At 41.0% G+C, this 25,170-nt stretch overlaps 2 protein-coding genes and 2 long non-coding RNA genes across 8 annotated transcripts in view; 1 reads left to right on the forward strand and 3 right to left on the reverse strand.

Moving 5' to 3' along the window:
- LOC307036825 overlaps positions 1-25,170 on the reverse strand; it is a 39,493-nt gene that overhangs the window by 9,671 nt on the left and 4,652 nt on the right. The window lies entirely within an intron of this gene.
- LOC307036828 lies at positions 6,501-7,327 on the reverse strand. Its single transcript, XR_013807484.1, has 2 exons — positions 7,215-7,327; positions 6,501-6,778 (listed from the first exon to the last, which is right to left on the reverse strand). It is a non-coding gene; the product is annotated as an uncharacterized lncRNA (long non-coding RNA).
- On the forward strand, positions 7,440-20,254 carry LOC307036818 (uncharacterized protein). 3 transcript variants are annotated; one of them, XM_079677432.1, is made up of 5 exons: positions 7,544-7,653; positions 16,190-16,245; positions 17,900-18,262; positions 18,410-18,507; positions 18,647-20,188. In XM_079677432.1, exons 2-5 carry the CDS (start codon positions 16,197-16,199, stop codon positions 18,737-18,739), a joined length of 603 nt encoding a protein of 200 aa, XP_079533558.1. In that variant the 5' UTR covers positions 7,544-7,653; positions 16,190-16,196; the 3' UTR covers positions 18,740-20,188. The 3 variants fall into 3 exon arrangements, with proteins under 3 accessions (XP_079533557.1, XP_079533558.1, XP_079533556.1); XM_079677430.1 differs by lacking the exon at positions 7,544-7,653 and adding an exon at positions 14,479-15,034 and having other exon boundaries at positions 18,647-20,254; XM_079677431.1 differs by lacking the exons at positions 16,190-16,245; positions 17,900-18,262; positions 18,410-18,507; positions 18,647-20,188 and adding exons at positions 9,348-9,403; positions 10,688-11,050; positions 11,221-11,805 and having other exon boundaries at positions 7,440-7,653.
- Positions 21,376-24,179, reverse strand: LOC307036822 (uncharacterized protein). 2 transcript variants are annotated; one of them, XM_079677438.1, is made up of 4 exons: positions 24,029-24,179; positions 22,858-23,220; positions 22,243-22,413; positions 21,376-21,971 (listed from the first exon to the last, which is right to left on the reverse strand). In XM_079677438.1, exons 1-3 carry the CDS (start codon positions 24,075-24,077, stop codon positions 22,286-22,288), a joined length of 540 nt encoding a protein of 179 aa, XP_079533564.1. In that variant the 5' UTR covers positions 24,078-24,179; the 3' UTR covers positions 21,376-21,971; positions 22,243-22,285. The 2 variants fall into 2 exon arrangements, with proteins under 2 accessions (XP_079533564.1, XP_079533563.1); XM_079677437.1 differs by having other exon boundaries at positions 21,376-22,413.

The following is a 25,170-nucleotide window of genomic DNA, read 5'->3' on the forward strand; positions in this document are numbered from 1 at the left end:
ACTAATTCGGTTGACTTTTATATTTGATCCAATCGGTATATTGGTATATGTACACCATAACGGTGCACAGCTGATATAAAGGGACACCTGGTGGTTAAAGCACGTTATTGAAATGTATTTTTTTATTATTAGATATTAATAGGAGACACAGACAGACAAACTAATAAGGCTTTATTTAAACATTAAAGAATACTTTAGGTTAAGGTCTTATTTTGAATAAGAAAAAGCTTTGGGGGTATAAATATTAAGCCTGACAAAGTACTACTGTATGTTGAAGCACTTATTTTAACTGATATTATACATATGTGTTATACTCTTATAAGATGTATGTAGATAGTATAAGACATGTGCAGAATATGACAGTTTAATGGTGGAGGTATTCACACATATTGATAGATGTCTTGTGTGAATACATGTCTTGTGATGCACTGTTGAGGAACCTGCGACCCAGGTTTTTCATCTCCAGCCTTGTCAGTTATTGAACAATCAATAAATAAAGAACACAGAATTATTAAATAGGAAACACAGAATTTGTGTGATTATACTAAATGATTTACAAATAAACACCACTGCATATTTACAACTGTTAGATATGCTGAAGTAACACAAATGTTTCCAACTTAGGATCAATAAAGTATATCTCATCTCTTTAGACTCCACTTGGAGCGATATAATTACTAACAAAGCACTTATATACTAATAAAGGACTGGCTTATCTAAAGCCAGTTGAGTAGCACTTGAAATGTTTTAGCTCTATGAAACCTGATGTACTTATATGATTCTGTTTTCTTCAAGGTTGTATCTTGTTGGCTGAACGCACTTATTGTAAGTCCCTTCGGATAAAAGCGTCAGCTAAATGCAATGTAATGTAATGTAAGATGATCGATGGCTACTGCCAGATTTGCCTCTGAACCTTGACAAGTGCATGTTTCAGGCTTATCAATGAACAACAGGAGGGGTCACAGACATAAGACCAGCTGTTAAATAAAGCTCTTCTGACCTTAGCTGGCATGTGGGTATATATTCAGGGCTGCACATAACTGGTGCGCAGGTGCGCATGCGCACCTCCGCCAAAAAAAGAGCACCGGGTCATTTGAAAAAAGGCGCATTTGCGTACCAACATTGAGAGAGAGAGAGGGAGAGAGAGAAGGAAGAAGAGAAAAGAGAGAAGAGAGAAGAGAGAAGAGAGGAGAGAGAGAAGAGAGAAGAGAGAAGAGAGAGAGAGAAGAGAGAAGAGAGAGAGAGAAAGATATTTGCTAGTTGCATATTAACTGAGGGCCGGCACGTAGCACTGGCGTTATAACTTTTCGCCTATGGGCGCAAGATCTGGGGAGGCGCTGCGCTGGCAGTTCTGGGAGGGAAAACATTTTTTTTGACCGTTTGGGCTCATCCTAATTTTCGGCCTTGATGTAACAATATTCATAATTAAGTAAATGTAACACCCTTTTCACCCCGGTTACACGTTTCATTTGCCCTGTACGATGGGCGCTGTAAGTGATGAAAATGGGGGATGTTGGCTTATCTGGCGCCCGCAGCTCACAGCCAAAATGCGAGTGAGCGAGGGAGGGTGCACCGGTACCGGCGCTGTTGTTATTAGAATCTGGTGCTAGCTGCTCTAACGGATATAAGAAGAAGATGTTTCTACAATAATGTGGAGGGAGAGTCCTCTCCAGTCAGACTCAGATGCTGATAACTACAGCTCAGTGAGGTAAGGACTCTGAGTGTTTAGATAGCTAACTTTAGTCTAAGTTCAAACGGTTTGGTCACAATTATGTAAACATATTTCCAAGGCACTCCTTTATAATTATTGGGATAAACAGGTTTGAAATCATTCCAATGTATATTATAGGACAGTAACCAAAAATATCCTTTAAAACTGGAGAGATACAAAAAAAATACATAAATAAATGTTAATGTAAAATAAGATATGAATGAACAACACAAATAAAATAAGTTACATTAATTTGTTATTGGCTATGGTAAGTTATTGGTTATGTTCACTGCATGTGTGTTGTGTGCCGGCCCGTGTGTCTTGCAAATAAACTCAAGACCCCCTCAACAGTTACGGTTTATTTCATTTTAAGGATGAGCACCAAGCAACATCTCCAGGTGCTCCTTTGAGAACCAGGGCAAACAAGTTATGTGCACCCCTGTATATATTAATGCTGCCCATTATGGGCACAAGCAATTTTCACCCATTTATTAATTATATGTTTAAATGTGAGTGTTTCCTATCCCCTAAACCTCCAGGGATGTTCACAGTTTAATACTGGCAACTTCTTATTATGGGAAATACGAAAACGTCTTTTAAAACTACAACTCCCAGTAGAGACGTGCCATAGAGCATGTTGAAAAACACACAATAGCCAGCATGTGTAGTTCTGGGGACGGTGTGGGAGAGGGGGGACGGGGTGGACCCCTTCAAATCCAGTTTTGGACAGTCTGCCGTGGTTCCATCCCATTTCAAGTGCTGTTCGACGCTCGGCGTAACCCTCGGAGCACACTCAAACATCCAATCACCAGTGGCGTTTTCTCCTGGAGGCCAAGGGAAGCCAGGCTTCCCCTGTTTTTTCGGATTGTTGTTATAATTTTAATAAATAAATAAAAACACTTCGTTTAGTTTTGGAAATTCTTTGTTGTGTGTTGCTGCCGGCCCGTCTCTCCCCCATTCTCATTGAGTATTTTACAAAGAGTGAAACAGCGCCCCTCTAGATGTTATGGTGAAACAGTAGATTGCACTCTCTGTTGCGAGAGGAGGCCAGCCGAAATTTGCTTCCATTGGTGAAAAAAAATGGAGGGATTGACCAATCAGATGAGGCTCACATCATGCCCCTGCCAACCTGTGATTGTTCAGGGCCATGCCAAGGGAAGCCATAGGCGGCTGGCTTTTGGAAAATAGCTCGAAAAAAGATCAGTGGAAAACGAACCTGTTAGGTAAATGGACGTTTTGTTCAGTCGGATAATATCGACATGTCTACCTTACTTTTATAATTTTCGAATCATAAATCTAATAGATAGAAGATAGATAGCGTCACTGCACCACTCTCACCGCCGTTAGAAAGTAGCAAGCAACTGAAGCAAGTGCAATTATGGAGGGTGGAGATTTGGAGTATTTAATCAAAAATAATTGTACTAAACTTCCGCTGCAGCAGCAACAACAAATACAATCTGATGACAGGCCAATGCCCAAATTGGAGCTGTGTACAGCGAGGAACAAAGGAGCGAACCGGACGTAAAACGTTAAAGGTCTCCTGATTTAGTTTGTGAATAAATGCTTATTAGAGTTTCGGCTGGAGAGTGCGTGCGGACCTGTCGGTCAGATAACAGGCGTGTGTGTGTCATACTTGGCAACCCTCCCGATTTTCGCGGGAGACTCCCGATTTCATTGCCCTCTCCCGGTTTCCTCCCGGGGTCATATTTCTCCCGATTTCCGACTAAATCCGATTTACTCAGGACTGTTTCCACTCGGACTTTAATACAGCTACACCATTGTTTGGTTTCCATGGTAGCGCGTCTCTTTAGTAGCGCGTGCAACTGAAATTCTGAGAGGGTGAGGCAGAAAGTCACAGAAAACAGAACAAGAATCAACAACTCTACCCTCTGCTCACTCCTTTCCTATAATACAGGTCCAGCCCACACATATGCTCCATCAAGACAGTGAACTTACAACTACAATAAGCATGTTAATGTTAATCTAATACAGCTCCGGCGAAATTCTCTAAAGCAACTAGGCTACTATGAGCTGCTCCGACCCTCGGTCCTGACGGACTCCAACTTGTGTTTATTAATCAAACAAATAAATAAACACAAGGATAATGATGTGTTATTGTTGAGTAAATAACAGTGTGTGGTTTAGAAAAGAATACAAAATTAGAAGGAAAAAGCGATGAAACAATACAGATTTCAGTATTCTGAGCCCCTACTCTCCCCATAACTGACGGCAACAAAAGTCTTACATTATTCAATTAAAATAAAGAAGTAAAAACAATAAGTGCGGCTTGATATTGAGTTAGAAAAAGGTTGATAAACGCTGTGAGAATGGATCTGCGGAGAGCATTTTGCCGCGATCCCAACTCCTCTATTACCAACGTTCAGGGAGCTCTATGCAAGTCAATGGGACGCCCTGCCCGTTGAAAACTGACTTTCAAGGGGTACCCTGTACGTAATAGAGTGACGGGGAGGGGCCCTGACCGTCCGTCAACATGTGACGGGTTGGGAGTGAGAACGTGTTGATTTAACAGGAAGAAACTCAGCTAACTAATGATATGAACCATGTTTACCGAAACAAAACACAAGTCTCACAAGAAGCGTCTAAATGAGCCCTAAGCGAAAAACTGCTAACGCACTCTAGGTATAAATCAATAGATATACTTATCGGATATGCACAACCAAGCTTAGCTAACAAGCTGAGATTCCACAGATTCAATAAATATAAGTATCATCACTGAGTGATCAGAACTCACGACAGGGGAAGCAAATACAGACATCACACGACGTAGCTTTAGGCAGCAAAACATGGAGATATGTTCACCCACCTTTTGCTGTTATTCTGATCAAAAAAGAGAAACGCGGCTGAAGGTTAATCCAATGTGTCTGTCACTTTGAAAAAAGTATTGATAATCGATAATTCCATTTTTATGTCAAAAACTGAGTTTTCATTAGCTGCTAATGATAGCTTCCAGAGTTGATGACAGCTTCCTGTTTTGTCTCCTTGGATACGAGTCCAAACAACTCACAGGCTGCACCGGGGGCTGACGTAGGCGCCCTGTGACCATCAGATTTGACTACGCTGATTGGCTGAAATTAGGTTTTGAAGTTTAAAGATAGCAACAGTTGGCTTCTGCTGCACTTGCTGCACTCTCGTCTGGGCGCTGTGCATAGCGCCCAGACGAGAGAGGGTACTGATACACGGGCAAGGCCAGGCAGGAAACATGTGACTTATCAGTAACTTTAGACATCCTAACACAATTTTAAACGAGATTTTATTGTAGATTATACATTTTACTGATACCAATTATATCATATTTAGCTTGTTTATTACAAATAAAAATAAAAATAATATTTTTTAAATATATTTTTTATATATTTTGTAATTTTTTGTTATTTTTAATGTGGGAAGAGGGGGGCGGCGCCCCTATGGGCCGGCCGCCACTGGGTGGTACTATGCTGGGGAGAAAAAAGTACCACTTTCTATTGGCTGGGCGAATTGCAAACCACGCCCCGTAAAACTCTGAAAAGTTTTGTGAAGCCGCCATTGTATTTGCTGGCATTAGCATTATTAGCATTAGCCCCGCGCACCAACGGAGAGAGAATAACTTATGGCAACACATAAAAAAAACATGGGAGCGGTGGAGATGAGGAGGTGTCAGCGTTCTGGCGATTTACTCAGAAGGCTTCCCAGCAGCTTCTACTGAAGCCAGTCCCCAACTCTGGGGACTTCCGGCCGGGGACTTCCACCCGGGGACTTCGGTTGGCAGTATATGACGTGAAGTGGTTCGCGGCCTGCCAGTAAACCCAAAGCAGAAGAAGAAGTGCCGTCAGCGGCTTCATTTGCGTAATCTTCCCTCAGGGAACTTATTCCGGTGTGAACGCGATCTGTACTCAGTGCCGGCACTAAGTACAGCAAAGTACTTGGTGTGAAAGCGGCTAATGGTGTTGAAGGCTGAACTGTAATCAATGAACATAATTGTCACATATGTGTTCCTCTGGTCCAGGTGTGAGAGGGCAGTGTGGATGATGAGGGCTATGGCGTTGCCTATGGACCTGTTGGCTCTGTAGGCAAACTGCAGGGGGTCCAGAGAGTCAGGGAGGGAGGGAGGGAGGGAGGGAGGGAGGGAGGGAGGACTTGTCACTGCACCACTCTATTGTGTAAAGACTAGTATTCAATTCAGAAAGTGATTTTGAGTGATTAGGTCACATGAAGCTAATTTTCCGATAAAAATATTAATATAAAATATGTAAAGTATTCAAATACAACAAAAAGAGGTGTGTCCTATGCAGCCAGTGTAGTTATTTCCCAATTTGGGATTGATAAAGTGTCTGTCTATTTATTTATTTTATAGATTAAAAAAACACGTCTATGTATTTTCAAGCTAAAGGTGATACACACTATAAACTGTGTACTATTATTTTTTCAAAGACATGTTACATTTCAAAAGCATATATTGCTATGTTTAGGACAAAGAATTAAAGACTGCTTTAATTTTAACACATTCTACAATATAAAAGTGGCAGATTTGCTTTATTAAACAGACCAGACCTAGGCTGCATACCAACACAATTAGGACCATGCTCACATCTCACTATGTTGGTCTGAAGAGCTGAAGCATTCAAACACAATGGATACAAACTGTGTTGTCTCATTTTATATCCTGTGAGAAAATGACATACATTTAGCATTCAAAACTACATACTATTCCTAGCCTGAGGAAGATCTGAATAATCAACAGATTTGAATGGAATCTCTAACATTTCCATGTAGAATAAAGACAAAAGAGTGATTATACAAATTAGATTTATTGAAATTTGAACCAGAAGATGAAGTCTCAAAGAATGTTTTAAATAAAAGGACATAAAACATAAAGGTGGATAATAATCAAATCTATATGTAAAGACATTTGGTCAAATGAAATGACACTGAGCAAGTGATAACAGCAACGCCCAGCGTGGATGAAGATGGTGCAGGTCTTTCTTCATGCCCCCCCTCCGTGCTGTCCCCTCAGAGGAAGTGGGGAAACGGGATAAGACTCTGGACGCCACACTGTCTCAATGATCCACACTGTTAATATGAGAGGAAAATAAATGTTTTAGGAAATGAAAAATATGATGTTAACAAATAAAACACAGCTCAGGGGCAGTCATGGACGGTAGGTTTTCCTACAAAGTTAACTCAGCCTCCATTGATTTTCATATCAAATGAGCGTGTTAATAAAATAAGCTATCATGGCTTACTTGCATATCTGAACAGAATCATGAAAGCCTGTTGGTAGAGTCAGGCACACGAGTCAGTTTGAGTGTGTGCGCCGGTGTCTGAACGCTCACTCACTGCTAGCTTTGTAGCTCACTGTCCCTGCTATTAGGCTAATAGCTTAAATTGCTATGGATCTAAAGTTAACAAAAGCTAACTTTCATTGCACAGCTTTACTTCTCACTTAACACAATAAAGAAACAGACTGTATAGTACAGCACAAACAACACACATGATCAATACTTACATATCTTTTCACTTGTATTATAATAATTGAAATGCTGGTTCTTCTGGGGGTCTTCTGTCCGCTCAGCGACCGCACCGCAGCTGCCTGCACTGTACAATTGCTGGAGGAATGGGCTGTCACTCAAAAACTGAGTAGCCAATGGGGACGCACCCCTGAAAGCCCCGCCCACATGGGACATTTTGTGTCCGAAACTCAAACGAAAAAAGGGAAGGAGCGCAAAAATGAGAAAGCTGTAGCGAGAGCAAAAGTCTGATCATTGAGAAAGAAGAAACAAGAACTGAAAACTAAAATATATGTTAAAACAAAGAAAAAAGACTTATAGTTTACATGATTACACAAATGATTTGTTTGCAACTTAGCACCATCGGACCTATTCACCATGATATCTAGAAGACAGAGCTGTCCCCACTGAGGTCTCTGCAGTCTCAAATATTTACAGGTAAGAGCACATGTTTCTACTTTTGAATTAAATCTCTCTGCTGCTTCCTGTCTCTCTCCTGTTGAACCTCTTATAGAGAACAGGCACCACATTAAACTCAAAATAAGAGAACGAGTTTGAAAGATATTGACTCAGAAACGTTGTTCAAACCCAGACTGTGCCTCGGTTTCACTCCTGAAAGAAAGAGAACGTGCTCAGCCTAATGTCTGATTCGCATGAGACACAAAAGATAAACTGAAAACATAATTAACGCTTTGTTATACATTTAAATGTCAAAAAGGACTTTACACATCAAGGGTGACCTTTTTCTGTTGGTGGATACACAACTAGAAACTTGGAAGAGTCATGTGTGAAGGCTGTAAATCCTCCCGAGACACTCCGACCGTGTAACTATAGCAGAGAGGACAACATCTGTCTCTGCCAGAGCGGGAGCTGTCCTCACTTTGTGACTAACGGATATTAGCTTCCCTTTTTTTGATTATGCTCTTTCCAAATCCCCCCGTCCACACTGCTTTTGCTGCAGTTTCTGTGAACAAAGTGCACGAAACTAATAAACACGTCTGCACTCAGCTACACAGACACCGGTATGTGACCATAAGAAATAGGCTACTGTAGCTACATACAAATACTACTTCATTTTCAGGTTATTCTCATACGACTATTTTAATTGTCTATTTTAGTTCAACAGTTTATAGTTTGAAGAATAATATGCACATTGAATATATTCATGTAAGTAACTTAAAGGTTACATTATATTATGTATTTTTTTTAACTTGGTACCAGTGTCTAGATTGTGAAAACATTAACGTTTTTTTATTGGAGGAACCATAGCTCTTGATATAAAAGTAGGTACCAATGTTTGTTTATCTCTCGCAATCATTGGTTCCTATTTTTATATCATGAGCTGAGCACCAATAGGATTTGTGATCAGACTTTAAAATAGGAGAAGCCACTTAAGATTTTTGGGGAGTTTTATAATTTTTCCTCTCCCGAGAGATGCAGAAACGAAAACATGGTCGATAGATTGGAGTTTCTTTCTCACTGTATTTCCCTCTACTTTCCTTGAGTTTCAACACAGAGAGGCAGTTGTTGTATTGGAATCGGGCCAGAGTTTAAACCGTGTTACTCAAAGCAGATGTTATCTTCAGGAAATACGTCTCTATCTTAGTGAGTGATATTACATGGTGTATGACTCTGAACTTTCATTTAAACTACATAAAGCATGTAATACAAAATGTCAATTACGGAATCGGTGTTTTACACCATTCTCGCAATTGACCCCCTTGAAAACGAGATGGTGCATCTCGAGGGGTTTATCCCAATGAATAAAAATGTCTATATATACTGCAGAAAGTGGAGAAACGTTAACCTCACGAAGCACACATTCACTACTATTATTATTATTGTTATTATTCAGAGAGAGATTCTGAAACAAAACTGAAGGGGTTCAGTTGGTCCTGTATTTGTTCACTGATCTCAAAGCAGAAATATCTCCTGATTCAGTTCAAGTAAAATATAATGTTGATATCTGGCGCCACCTAGTGTCAGACATGTGTTACTGCTCCTGGTGTCAGTCCTCTGTGCAATAAGTCATGTGGTAAAGACAGACTGTATGCTTGTGTGTGTGTGTGTGTGTGTGTGTGTGTGTGTGTGTGTGTGTGTGTGTGTGTGTGTGTGTGTGTGTCCTCTCACAGGGAGAAGATGATCTTCCTCATCCTGCTGCTCCTCTTCCTCAGCCCCTGTGTCTCTGGTTAATTGACTCCTTTATTTCTCTCTTAGACACATTGAATATTTTTGAAAAACCTTTTGTGTCACGTTGAACCTTTTCCTAAAGAAGCATCTTAGAGCTCTTTGGTATGGAACACTGTTAGTGCAAGAAAAGAGGGTCAAAACTGAGGAGGGAGATTCGGATTTATTTAGATTTTTTAAATCAAAATGTCAAGAAGTGGAGCTTTCAGTATATTCTCTAACAAAAATAATTTGTTACAAGTAATTTATTCTTAAAAGTTCAATGTTTATTCTCAATAATTAAACTTTTAAAGCGCCTAACTGTTTTTTCTGATATATTTTTCCTAATAACTCAAATTGAAAGATTTATATTTTACTCAACATTTTGGCTTTTTCTTAACATGCTAAATAAAAAAGTAAAATAGTCCTTTTCTTCTTTATGTTCCCTCATACCCTAAAACTCTTCCTCACCTGAGGAGACCTCTGTCTCTGGTTAGCTTCAGTTAGTCTCTTTAAAGCTGTTCTCAGTAAAGCAGCACAGAAACATAGCTGTGGTTTAAAGAGTCCCTCTGTGTCTCCTCCACAGGAACATAGCTGCAGTTTAAAGAGTCCCTCTGTGTCTCCTCCACAGGAACATAGCTGCAGTTTAAAGAGTCCCTCTGTGTCTCCTCCACAGGAACATAGCTGCAGTTTAAAGAGTCCCTCTGTGTCTCCTCCACAGGAACATAGCTGCAGTTTAAAGAGTCCCTCTGTGTCTCCTCCACAGGAACATAGCTACAGTTTAAACAGTCCCTCTCTGTCTCCTCCACAGGAACATAGCTGCAGTTTAAAGAGTCCCTCTGTGTCCCCTCCACAGGAACATAGCTGCAGTTTAAAGAGTCCCTCTGTGTCTCCTCCACAAGAACATAGATGCAGTTTAAAGAGTCCCTCTGTGTCTCCTCCACAGGAACATAGCTGCAGTTTAAAGAGTCCCTCTGTGTCTCCTCCACAGGAACATAGCTGCAGTTTAAAGAGTCCCTCTGTGTCCCCTCCACAGGAACATAGCTGCAGTTTAAAGAGTCCCTCTGTGTCTCCTCCACAAGAACATAGATGCAGTTTAAAGAGTCCCTTTGTGTCTCCTCCACAGGAACATAGCTGTAGTTTAAAGAGTCCCTCTGTGTCTCCTCCACAGGAACATAGCTGCAGTTTAAAGAGTCCCTCTGTGTCTCCTCCACAGGAACATAGCTGCAGTTTAAAGAGTCCCTCTGTCTCTCCTCCACAGAAACATAGCTGCAGTTTAAAGAGTCCCTCTGTGTCTCCTCCACAGGAACATTTGTAGTGAATGTGACTCAGACTTCCTATCAGGCAGAGGAGAACCAGGACATCACCCTGGAGTGGACCTTCAGCTCCAGAACAGACACTTCCCTCAGATCCATCTCTACCTACTGTTTCCTGTTTACTGAGAGCAGACCCTACGTCCTGTTTCATCTAAATGAAGGAGTTGAATCCCCAGAGTCTCAGGATCTACAGTTTGCAGGACGAGTCCAGTGGGACAAAGATGTCCTCACAGAAGGACGCCTCACACTTCATGTCTCCAGACTCAGGACCAATGACTCTGGGTTTTATGTGTGTGACATACTCGTCAGACCTGATGGGACTAACTCTAGGAGATGTTGGCTCAACGTCACTGGTGAGTAAACTCAGTAGATGTCAGGAAGTCAAAGTAGATTTGAATGTCACATCGATAGGGGCTCCGTAAGGCAGCATTTATAGAAACCTCAGATTATTTAACGTAGATTAAACCTGTTATATATTAACACTAAAATGGTTCCTCATGTTATATTCTGTCCTGTTCCACAGCTGCTGAAGAGCTCGAACCTCAGAGACCAACAGAGAGTCCTCAAGCAGAGAGTTGCACAGGGGTTTGGGTTGCTGTTGGAGTGCTAGCAGCTGTTCTGGTTTTCTTTGTTGTCTGCATTTTAACAGTTTGTATTCCTGAATATAAGAGAAGAACCTACAATGCAGCCATACAGATGCAGTTCATCAGAGAAACAAACCATCAGGACTAACATGTCTCCGTCTGAATCTGAGCATGAAGTGAGACTCTCCAACATCTGATTCAAGACTCAGAAAGGACCTCAGTGTAACATCTGGAAAGTGTATTTTTATACTTATTTATTTCAGCCTTCACTGAGTTTGATCATTCAGCTGTAAGGTCATCAAACCCTTTGTTTACATTGATATTGTTACCATGCTGCATTTAATGTCATTTTCAAATGTTACACATTATAAATTAATCAATTGTATTTACTTTTTTACTTATTCTGTACAATCTGCATTGCATGTCCTACAGGAGGAAATATTTGGAAATGTCGTATTGGATCGACTTCAAAGTGTTAAAATGTTTTATTCCTTTGTGTTATAATAAAGGTGTTTATTCTTTAACACTATTGTTCGTCCTCATGTCTCTCTGCTTCACGAACACTGCAGCTGCCTTGAATTCCTGCCTAGACTTGAAAGTGAAACTAAAAACACACGGACCAATCAGGAGGCAGTAAACTGAGGGGGGGTCCTAATGCGCATGCGTCAGGGAAAGACATCCTCACTCCCAGGTCGGCTTATGTTGTCAAGTCCCCTGTGTCGGCTTTTTCCAAAGCAAGGGGGGCGGCCCTTAGCGTACATTTTGAACTTTCCGGGATGTCCATAGGCTTCTATATAGCTCCCTAAACGTATGTTGTAGACGACTTCAGATCGCGAGCGAATGCTCTCCGCAGATCCATTCTCACAGCGTTTATCAACCTTTTTCTAACTCAATATCAAGCCACACTTATTGTTTTTACTTCTTTATTTTAATTGAATAATGTAGGGCTTTTGTTGCCGTCAGTTATGGGGAGAGTAGGGGCTCAGAATACTGAAATCTGTATTGTTTCATCGTTTTTTCCTTCTAATTTTGTATTCTTTTCTAAACCACACTCTGTTATTTACTCAACAATAACACATAAGTATCCTTGTGTTTATTTATTTGTTTGATTCATAAACAGCTTCGCTTGACAAACCCCGTGATAGTCCTCAAGCTCTGTGATTGGATGTTTGAGTGTGTGCCGAGGGTTACGCCGAGCGTCGAACAACACTTTGAAATGGGATGGAACCACGGCAGACTGTCCAAAACTGGATTTGAACGGTATGGATAATAGTGTTTATTGATGTATTCCCTGTTTGCTGTAATCACATTACATTCTGTGAGCACTACACAAACGGGAAAGACTCTTTAAAAGATCACTGGAAGTTATTCAGATGTATCCTCCATGTTTTAACTAATTGATCCTTGATTGGATGTATCCGTGCTGATTGTATATTATGAACATTTTATGTTCTCCAAAATGTGGTTTGTAAAGAGTCAGGATTTTTGTATTTGGTGCGTTATTGCTTATCTTCGAGAAACATATATATTTTTTGTCCAGTAGCAGCGATGACATGCTCATGTTAAAAGAGTTTAAATACTACTGCTATTTTTGATGCATGCATGGGGGCGTTTGGCGCAGTGGACTAGTGCGTTGGTGTTGGGATCAGGGGAGCACAGGTTCAAACCCTGCTTTGGATAAAAGCGTCTAACAAGTGACATGTGATGTATGAATGCATAAGTGTCTACAAAGGTGGAGTAAAGGATGCATTACTGTAACCCTCATACACGCTTTCACCCCCCTCCCGCCTGGACGTTTGCAATGGAGTCCTGTCCGGGTTCAAAACCCTGAGAGGTTCCATCACCCCACTCCTCATTTTGTCTTTATTAATAAATGCTTTTTGGAAAATATATGCTGGTGTGTTTAATATTGTACAAGAACACAATAATCATTGTGCAGAGAAATGGGCTTTATGTGAGTATGTTTACCTTCAGATCTGATGATAACAGCTGCTACAAACACAGCAGGGCGGCGTACGCAAGTCCAATCACAATCTGTCTTTGTTTAGGCTGTCCTTATGAGACACCCTGGAAGAGGAGGAAACTACTGAAAGTTGATGCTGCAGTAATGTGTCCCTGAGAGTGTTTTATATGATATCTGTGTCATGTTATATCTGTATATCTACAGTAATTATTCAGCGACCTCATGTGTCTGCACCAACTATTATTGTTACTTTTGGCCCACCAGACAACGAGATACAACGGCCCAATGTCTGATGGGAAAAAGTCCAAAAAGTAAGATGCAATCGAAGGAGAAACAGAACGGCAGGTCTTACAAAGAAACGTGTTATGAATTGAAGTGACTTCACACATCAGGGTATCAAGGTCAAAGGTCACACATTAGAAAATATACAGTCTGTCTTTAGTCATCAGAATACTTATTACTCAGAGTAACCAGAGGACAGTAATCTTCTGACACTAGGTGGCGCCAGATATGAATATTTTCTTTTCTTTGAACTGAACCAGGAAATAAAGTAAACACAGCATAGAGCTGCAGTGTTAAATCCAAACGTAATTGCAGTGATGTCAAGCCTGAGTATGAGAAAGATACACTTTATAGAGGGATGTTATGTTGTTACAGCAGCAATGTGTTCAGGCATTAAAGGTCCCATGTCATGGCCATTTCTACTGATTGATACTGATACTGACTGATCTACCATTGTTGAGGCCTACTAGAATAGATTTATATTGTGCATTGTTCCAAACTCACATTGGTTTCTCATACAGCATCTCTGTATAGTATGTGTATTCACTCTCTGTCCTAAAGCGGACACTGTGAGCTGGGTTACTGGTGTTGTTTCCTGGTTGCTGCGTGGGGTCTGCGAGACAGCGGGACACAGCGAAACCCAGCCCGAACCGTCACTACCCAATATGTCACTGTACCCAGGAAGAAGAAGAGAAATGTCCAACGAGGCGTTCTGGGGCAGCATAGACAGGTCTTCTCTGTGTTAGAGTTTTACTCCCTACACTAGGGTGTACTTTGAGGGTTTGTGACTCTGCAGACCGTTTACATGCAGAAAAACCTTCATAACAAACAAGGGGACGGGTAAGAACCGGAAAAGCATGACATGGGACCTTTAACATTTATTGTTTAATTTTACATATTTGTCATACAATAATCAAGATATATGTTTACAAATGTTATAGTCTTTGTCAGCATCTTTTGAATTATAAATATTTCTCTTTTACCGTTTTGTGTTAATTATTAGGGTCTAAATGAGCTAATGGATTTTTACATCAAGTGCTTGAGGGTGGGATTAATAGAAACACGTTTCTTTGGGGGGATGCTTTGTATGGCAGGGTTATAGTTACAGAAACAGGATGTGATACCAGTGGGAAAATAACCACACAGAGCTGATGTCAAGATATGCTCAGTCTTTCCTCTTGTGATAAAGGACATGCTGGAACACATCCTCTTTCCCCTTGCAAAGTTTCATTCTGTGAGAAGTCATGTATCCTGTTTGCATTTTTAAAAGCACAAAATGCTTCCCTAAAAATTAAATTACTCTGGTTAGTAGCTGCACCACTGAAATGACATTATACATGTGGTCAGTCCTGTAGTTCCTGTGAGGATGAGAAGTGTTTCCCCTTTTAGAGGATGATAACATGCTCCCTCCCTTCAGGGAACAAGGAGACGTTACTTTGCTCAGTGTCAAGACCTAAAGACATACTCCTCTGTCGTTTGGTGATGGGAGAAAGAGAGAGCATCATGAGGTTAGTCACTTTTCCACTTGTGTCTTGTTTATTTTGTGTTGAGCAACGTCTCCTCCTTGTTAACCTTCAATGTAAGTCTTTAAAAAGCCTCTTGGATCAGCCTCTTCACAATCTGAACACAGTTTTTCTGAGAAACTCATGAAAAGGGACTTTTTAGAAATACAGACATGTGATGGTCTTATAGAACATGATGTATGGCTTCAGATCCAAACAACAGTATTACATTGAGTTAAAGCAGTCACATGATATTCCATTTCACAGCAGAACATGCTGAATTCTCTTTGAAAAATAACCTACAAAGTTTAATAAAGTGTACATTATACCAGAGTATTTGATCCAAAAACATCCTAAACAATGTTTCAAACCAGTAAGAAACCTTTCCCCACAATATGTGGAACATTTCAAATATTTGAAAGAGTTGAAACATCTACAGCAGGAACATGCGTCTGACAGCTAACATGTCAGTGCACCACATTTTACTGCACTGTCAGTACTGCTGTCAGGAGCTTCTTTCTTTTTAGATACACAAAGATATCTGAGAAAGCAGAACGGACTAATTGGATCGTGTATTTTATATATTGTATCTTGTAACTTTAAGGTTGCATTGGATTTATATTGTAGATATATAAATATCAGAATCAGAATACCTTTATTAGTATAATATAATTAAGCAATAGCTCACGACAGGCCGTGGTATATGCTCATTATATCATAGCTAAGGGGCGTGGTTCGGCCCGACGCGAAGCGTGAATGACTTTGTGTACTGCAGGGTAGCTTGTGGATTTACTCCAGGTGGAACTAAAGTCCGATTCAACACTTGATTATATTTCACATCATTCATCCACATCTGTGAATTAAGTAAAGGTATTAAATACATGTAGAGGAGGAGAAGTACACCATGTACTTCTGAACTGTAGAGGAGTAGAAGTATGAAGTAGCAAAACATTTAAATATTCCAGTACAGGGGTTCCCAAACTTTTTCAGCATGAGACCCAAAACAGAAATGTTCTAAGGGACCCAAGCTCAAAAAATGTCATGATTTTCATTATATCTAATGTGTGACGTTGATGTATGTGTGTGTGTGTGTGTGTGTGTGTGTGTGTGTGTGTGTGTGTGTGTGTGTGTGTGTGTGTGTGTGTGTGTGTCCTCTCACAGGGAGAAGATGATCTTCCTCATCCTGCTGCTCCTCTTCCTCACCCCCTGTGTCTCTGGTTAGTTTACTCCTTTATTTCTCACTTAGACACATTGAATATTTTTGAAAAACCTTTTGCAAGTAATTTATTCTTAAAAGTTCAATGTTTATTCTCAATAATTAAACTTTTAAAGTGCCTAACTGTTTTTTCTGATACATTTTTCCTAATAACTCAAATTTAAACTCAGGAACATAGCTGCAGTTTAAAGAGTCCCTCTGTGTCTCCTCCACAGGAACATAGCTGCAGTTTAAAGAGTCCCTCTGTGTCTCCTCCACAGGAACATAGCTGCAGTTTAAAGAGTCCCTCTGTGTCTCCTCCACAGGAACATAGCTGCAGTTTAAAGAGTCCCTCTGTGTCTCCTCCACAGAAACATAGCTGCAGTTTAAAGAGTCCCTCTGTGTCTCCTCCACAGAAACATAGCTGCAGTTTAAAGAGTCCCTCTGTGTCTCCTCCACATAGACATAGCTGCAGTTTAAAGAGTCCCTCTGTGTCTCCTCCACAGGAACATAGCTACAGTTTAAAGAGTCCCTCTGTGTCTCCTCCACAGGAACATAGCTGCAGTTTAAAGAGTCCCTCTGTGTCTCCTCCACAGAAACATAGCTGCAGTTTAAAGAGTCCCTCTGTGTCTCCTCCACAGAAACAAAGCTGCAGTTTAAAGAGTCCCTCTGTGTCTCCTCCACAGGAACATAGCTGCAGTTTAAAGAGTCCCTCTGTGTCTCCTCCACAGGAACATAGCTGCAGTTTAAAGAGTCCCTCTGTGTCTCCTCTACAGGAACATAGCTGCAGTTTAAAGAGTCCCTCTGAGTCTCCTCCACAGGAACATAGCTGCAGTTTAAAGAGTCCCTCTGTGTCTCCTCCACAGGAACATAGCTGCAGTTTAAAGAGTCCCTCTGTGTCTCCTCCACAGAAACATAGCTGCAGTTTAAAGAGTCCCTCTGTGTCTCCTCCACAGGAGCATAGCTGCAGTTTAAAGAGTCCCTCTGTGTCTCCTCCACAGAAACATAGTTGCAGTTTAAAGAGTCCCTCTGTGTCTCCTCAAAAGGAACATAGCTGCAGTTTAAAGAGTCCCTCTGTGTCTCCTCCACAGGAACATAGCTGCAGTTTAAAGAGTCCCTCTGTGTCTCCTCCACAGGAACATAGCTGCAGTTTAAAGAGTCCCTCTGTGTCTCCTCCACAGGAACATAGCTGAAGTTTAAATAGTCCCTCTGTGTCTCCTCCACAGGAACATAGCTGCAGTTTAAAGAGTCCCTCTGTGTCTCCTCCACAGGAACATAGCTGCAGTTTAAAGAGTCCCTCTGTGTCTCCTCCACAGGAACATAGCAGCAGTTTAAAGAGTCCCTTTGTGTCTCCTCCACAGGAACATAGCAGCAGTTTAAAGAGTCCCTCTGTGTCTCCTCCACAGGAACATAGCTGCAGATTAAAGAGTCCCTCTTTGTCTCCTCCACAGGAACATAGCTGCAGTTTAAAGAGTCCCTCTGTGTCTCCTCCACAGGAACATAGCTGCAGTTTAAAGAGTCCCTCTGTGTCTCCTCCACAGGAACATAGCTGCAGTTTAAAGAGTCCCTCTGTGTATCCTCCACAGAAACATAGCTGCAGTTTAAAGAGTCCCTCTGTCTCTCCTCCACAGGAACATAGGTTCAGTTTAAAGAGTCCCTCTGTGTCTCCTCCACAGGAACATTTGTAGTGAATGTGACTCAGACTTCCTATAAGGCAGAGGAGAACCAGAACATCACCCTGGAGTGGACCTTCAGCTCCAGAACAGACACTTCCCTCAGATCCATTTCTACCTACTGTTTCCTTCATATTAATGACCGAACCTCAGTTCTGTTTGAACTACGTGAAGGTGTTGAACTCCCAGAGTCTCAGGATCCAGAGTTTGCAGGACGAGTCCAGTGGGACAAAGACGTCCTCACAGCAGGACGCCTCAAACTTCATGTCTCCAGACTCAGGACCAATGACTCTGGGTTTTATGTGTGTGACATACTCGTCAGACCTGATGGGACTAACTCTAGGAGATGCTGGCTCAACGTCACTGGTGAGTAACCTGGTGCAATGATAAATCAAGATTCAAAGTTATTGCACCCTCTGATGCGAAATAGGATTATTATATTTAGTTTTCATTTTCACAAAAAGAGGTCTTCTCCCTGTCAACATGATGTTACTAACTGTGTATTTCCCACAGCTGCTGCTGAGCTCCAAACCCAGAGACCAACAGAGAGTCCTCAACCAGAGAGAGAAAGAACACACTGGATCCCCTTTGGAGTGGCAGTTGTAGCAGCTGTACTTTCTGTCTCTTTATATGTCTTCAAAGTTTGCCATAGGAATAACCACACTAACCCGATGAAATGTTAAAATTAAATGTTTAATTTTCTTTTTCAGGGAAATGTTTTTGAAACAGAGTTGTTTGGTGTTTTTACAGCAGCGACACATTGGAACAAACCTGAGACTCCCAACACAGGAAGACGGGGAAGGATTGGCCTCTACTCAGCACTGGTTGTTCTACTTGCTCTGATTGGCTGTGTGCTTCTTAACTTCAGACGACAAGCAGCCAGTGAAGAAGGTTCAGACTCAGGGACAGGTAACAGTTCAGCAGGTGGACCAACAGAAACAGTTTGACACTATCTGTTACTTTAATGATCATCTAAAGACATTTTCACACTCCTGCACAAAACTGACTCTTTAGATCTGCAGCGCTCTGACACTTTACTTCAGGTATACTGCACATCTTATCTCTCTTTCGTTGAGAGATAAACTAAAATGATCAAATGTGTGAATCGTTTAATTGTTCAGCCTTAGCCTACATATGTGTTTGTGTGTAACGCTGTAGCTGTGAGGTTTATTCATTTGTAATTGTATTTCATATATTTATCGTTTACTGTAATCTTTCCTTTCAGAGGTGTTCTCTCGGTCTCCGTTACGTTGCTTCGGTACTGACAAATATTGATTCTGTGTTTTCTCACTTTGTATTGAAGTTACACGTTACATGTTTTAGTAACATTTTTCTCATTATGCTATTTTATACTTTTACTCCACGACATTAATTTAACAGATCACTTTGCAGATTTCATTAATTAATACAAAAATATAAATCAACAGACATTATGTTGTGTTATTATAGGTTAAGCTATCCCAGTAGTGTTTCAAATAATTAAAATAAACCAACATCTTTACCAAGTACAACAAGTGATGAACACATCAATGCACCAATGTTTTCATATATTTGATAACATAATAAAAAAACATCTGGTGCTCAAAATGGCCACGTTGGATAACTTGTACTTTTACTTTTGGTACTTAAGTATTTTGAATGCTACTCCTATCACTTTGACTTAAGTACACTTTGAGTGCAGGACACAGTTTGAGTATTTTTATATTGCAGTATTGCTTCTTTACTTAAAGGTCTCCTAGTATACTCTTTTCAAACAACGTATAGGTCTCAGATAAACGTGTCTCTGAAGGGTTTTGCTTTTTTTTAAACAAAAAAGATTTCAAAGAAAATACTGAATATTGTGCAACTATCAAAGTTTATAGTATTTATATGTTTAAAACACTTCCTTGATAGAGTTGTTGTTTTTCTTAGGTTGTGATTCTACCACATAATGTTTGTTGTCTATATTTATGTTGCTGCTGCTAAAACAACAAATGTTACTGAATGTGTTCTGTATATTATTCCATGTATTTCCTGCTTGAGGCGTATCCTTTGAAACATATCCACTGCACTCTCCATGTTTTTAAGCTTTTATGTCTGTAGGAGCCAATTAACACTGGGTATAAAGGTAGGAACCTTTGTTTGTTGGTGAGAGGTTCCGCCGGAATGCCCATACAGTTTTTGACCGCACAAGGAGAACACACACACACGGAGCACACACACACACGGAGCACACACGGAGCACACACACACACGGAGCACACACTCGGAGCACACACACACACGGAGCACGCACACACGGAGAAGACACACACACGGAGCACACACACACACGGAGCACACACACACACACACGGAGCACACACACACACACGGAGCGCACACACACACACACACACACACACACACACACACACACACACACACACACACACACACACACACGGTGCACACACGGAGCACACACACACGGTGCACACACACACACGGAACACACACACACGGTGCACACACGGAGCACACACACACACGGAGCACACACACACACACACACACACACGGAGCACACACGGAGCACACACACACACACAGACACACACAGACACACACACACACACACACACACACACACACACACACACACGGAGCACACGCACACACACGGAGCACACACGGAGCACACACACACACACACGGAGCACACGCACACACACCGACGGAGCACACACACACGGAGCACACACACAAACAGAAAAGGTTTTGTGTAAACCGTAATATCGTGAGGTGAATGATGGAAAGAAACCAGTAAAAAGGGAAATAAATGGAATGTTTCGAACTGGAAACTTTGTTTCTGACTTTTATTCGGCAGCAAACCAATTACACCCCCAAAGCGGATCCTCAGAGGCTGAAAGCATTGGCTTAGCCTCTACAATGTCTATGTTCAAATATAAGTTGTAATGTTGACTAATTTCATCTTTTGATAAAAAAAGCCTGCAGGGTTATTGTTTTTGTGTATCTGTTACGTCTTGGTTTTTGAATAGCCCTGCACAATCTGCACATATTAAACTCACATTTTACCACATTGCAAATAACAACTACTTTGAACACTTGTCTATTGTTTGTATCTTCATGTTTTGATTTAGTTCTTTTATAATGAATGATGTGTTTATATTTTACATTATGTATTCCATAGAGACCTTCTACTTTAGTTTTGAATGCATTTACTGTACACTTTTTTAACCCATGTGCAATTCCTCTCAAGAACCTTTTACTGCTGCACCAAATGACTTTCCTTTTCCCCCACACCTCCAACATGCAATTCTTCCTCCATCCACCAGATGGCCTCAGTCTTCCTTGTTCAAAATCACATGACTCCCACACTGCCCACCTGTTTCACATTTCCCAATCAGCCCCTCAGTATTTACTCACCTGATGGCAGACTCCAGGTGAGGCATCTCTAAAGAAAGACGCTTTTATTTGTCAAACTCGTTTGTAGCATTTGTTTTCCTTTAATTGTTTATTTGAACCGGGACAGTGCACATTAATGAACATTTTAAACAAAATAATGCTTTCAGATGTAAATGAGCCGGATTGTAGCTTTGAGCTCATTTCCATCTGTAGTCCCGTCACATACAACATTTATGAACATAACATTTATATACATGCAAACAGAAATACATGATATGCAGAAAGAGCATGAGCAGCATAGCATTTACCACAAGGCAGTTCAATGAAGCATCTACGATATATAAAGTGCAGGAGGAGATACCCCTGTGTTAAAGTGCATTTAGCGGTGATTACACGTCTGTTTGTTTCTCAACCATTCTCTGAGTTGACCTTTGAAGCTATTGAGAGTGGGACAATCCCGTATCTCAGTTGGGAGGCTGTTCCACAAAGAGCTGTCTTTAATGGAGAGGACATTTTGTCCAAAAGTGGACCTCACGGTCTCCTCTGGTTTCTGACCTAGTTCAGCGTCCAGTGTGTTTCTGTGGATGAAATCCCCTAAGGGAGGGGGGAGATCAGCCAATCTCTCTGATTGGCTGATCAGCTGACGGTTTATTGTACGATTGCAGTCCTTCAATATCAATGGTCCGCTCTTAATAAAACATAAAAGGGGATTTATTTATAATGTGTAACATTTGAAAATGACATTAAATGCAGCATGGTAACAATATCCATGTAAACAAAGGGTTTGATGACCTTACAGCTGAATGATCAAACTCAGTGCAAACTGAAATAAATAAGTATAGAAATGACACTTTAGCTCTTTTCTGACTCTTGAATCAGATGTTGGAGAGTTTCACTTCATGCTCAGATTCAGACGGAGACATGTTAATCCTGATGGTTTGTTTCTCTGATAAACTCACCATCTGTATGGCTGCCGCTGCAAGGTAGGTTCTTCTCTTATATCTAGGAATACAAACTTTCCAAATGCAGACAAAGAGAACCTGAACAGCTGCTAGCACTCCAACAGTAACCCAAACACCTGTCTCTGCTTGAGGACTCTGATGGTCTCTGAGGTTCGAGCTCTTCAGCAGCTTTGGAAAAGGACAGAAAATAACATGAGGAACCATTTTAGTGTTAATAAATAACAGGTTTAATCTAAAGTGAAAACATGACAATCTTCAACCGTCATTCTTCTGAAAAACATCCCGTGGTTCCAGATTCTCAGTTTCCCCTTTTCCACTAAAATGAGTTCTGTGTGGGGCTGGTTTGGATCTCAGTTGGTTTGTGAGAAGAGTTTCATTTTAATATGAGTTGTGAACATTTTAAACAGTTAAAACAAGCCGTTCTTAAGATTTGAGCAGCAGGACTCTTTTGGTCTTTCATTCATACTTTGTTGAGAATCTGCTATTTCCTTTTCCAAATGTTAACTGTTCAATTCTTGGCGAATATGATCCAATATTTGAGACAACATACTGGATGTAGATGCATTAGTTTTAGCTCTATGGAGCCTCTAGACTTCTACTGAGGTTACTCACCAGTGACGCTGAGCCAGCATCTCCTAGAGTTAGTCCCATCAGGAGTGACGAGTATGTCACACACATAAAACCCAGAGTCATTGGTCCTGAGTCTGGAGACATAAAGTTTGAGGCGTCCTTCTGGGAGGACGTCTTTGTCCCACTGGACTCGTCCTGCAAACTGTGGATCCTGAGACTCTGGGGATTCAACTCCTTCATTTAGATTAAACAGGACGTAGGGTCTGCTCTCAGTAAACAGCTCACAGAAGATAAAAATGGATCTGAGGGAAGTTTCTCTTCTGGTGCTGCAGGTCAACTCCAGGGTGATGTTCTGGTTCTCCTCTGCCTGATAGGAAGTCTGAGTCACATTCACTACAAATGTTCCTGTGGAGGAGACAAAGAGGGACTCTTTAAACTGCAGCTATTTTTCTGTGGAGGAGACACAGAGGGACTCTTTAAACTGCAGCTATGTTTCTGTGGAGGAGACAAAGAGGGACTCTTTAAACTGCAGCTATGTTTCTGTGGAGGAGACACAGAGGAACTCTTTAAACTGCAGCTATGTTCCTGTGGAGGAGACACAGAGGGACTCTTTAAACTGCAGCTATGTTCATGTGAAGGAGACACATAGGGACTCTTTAAACTGCAGCTATGTTCCTGTGGAGGAGACACAGAGGGACTCTTTAAACTTTAGCTCTGTTCCTGTGGAGGAGACACAGAGGGACTCTTTAAACTGCAGCTATGTTTCTGTGGAGGAGACACAGAGGGACTCTTTAAACTGCAGCTATGTTTCCGTGGAGGAGACACAGAGGGACTCTTTAAACTGCAGCTATGTTCCTGTGGACAGATTTAAAGAAACAAACTGGAACCAACCAGTAACAGTGCGTTGTTATTTATAACAGAGCTGCATGCTGGGAAATGAAGGTACAGAAGAGTGTTAGTGCCGACTATAAGGAAAAACAAGGAAGAAGAGGACAGCTGTTGTTTTTTTATTAAGCATGTTGAGAAAAAAGTAAAATGGTGGAGTATAATGTCAATCTTTTAAATTTAGGTCATTTTAGAAAAATCTATCATAACAAAATAAGTTGTTCTTTTGAATTTGAATTATTGAGAATAATCATTGAACTTTTATTTAATTAAAGTTTTTCAATAAAGTTCAATTGTGTCTAAGTGGGAAATAAAGGAGTCAACTAACCATAGACACATGGGGTGAGGAAGAGAAGCAGCAGGATGATGAAGGTCATCTTCTTCCTGGGAGAGGACACACACACACACACACACACACACACACACACACACACACACACACACACACACACACACACACACACACACACACACACACACACACAGAGGTAGGGATACACACACACAAACACACACAGGTAGGAACACACACAGGTAGGGATACACACACACACATTAGAAAACATACAGTCTGTCTTTACCACATGACTTATTACACAGAGGACTAATACCAGGAACAGTAACATATGTCTGACATGTGGCGCCAGATATGAAGATGATATTTTCTTTAAACTGAGATCAGTGAACAAAGCAGAAAGAGAGGACAAACTAAACCCCTTTAGTTTTCTTTCAGAATCTCTATGAATAATAACAATAATTAAAGCTGTAAGCACCGATGAGCGGGTCTTTGGCGCTCCGTTCAGGTTCACTGGCATCCGCACGTCGACGTCACGCAGGTGTTTTCCGGACTCGGCCGTTGGCAAACGTGGGAAGTTTCGGGACGATCGGACAATATACATGAGAGTTACAGCAGTAACATAAACATCGTGTTTGATATCGAGTGATCTGTCGCCATGGCAACGGCATTTGATGTCACCCCATAATACGTTTAGATGTCTTGAGGGCTGCATCGTTACCAAACCTGTGCCTTTTTTAGCCGATCGGAGCATGTTCACTAGAGTTATGAGAAAAACGTGTTTCATTGCGAGTATTGTGTTGCAATAGCAACAGCATTTGACGAAATCTCAAAACTGACACGTAGATGTCTTCAGGGCTGGACTGTTAGTACACATGTCAAGTCTGAACAGGGCCGTCCCTGGCCAACTTGTGGCCCCACGCAAAGTTATATGATGAGGCCCTCTGTTTCGCGAGCGTCAACGGAGTTTGAACACTTTTTGACAATTCTCATAGGAGTTATAGCAGTATTGTTTTTCATGGCGAGTAATGTGTTGTCATGGCAACAGCATTTTCACATTTAAATTTGAATTTACATTAAAGTATTTTGTGAGGCCTTCTAAAATGTTTTTAAATATAATTAGGGTTGTAGTTAAAGAGTTTGTAAATTATTGCGTTGGCAACGCAATCGCACAA

This window comes from Notothenia rossii (assembly GCF_949606895.1).
Source record: "Notothenia rossii genome assembly, chromosome: 4".
NCBI lineage: Eukaryota > Metazoa > Chordata > Actinopteri > Perciformes > Nototheniidae > Notothenia > Notothenia rossii.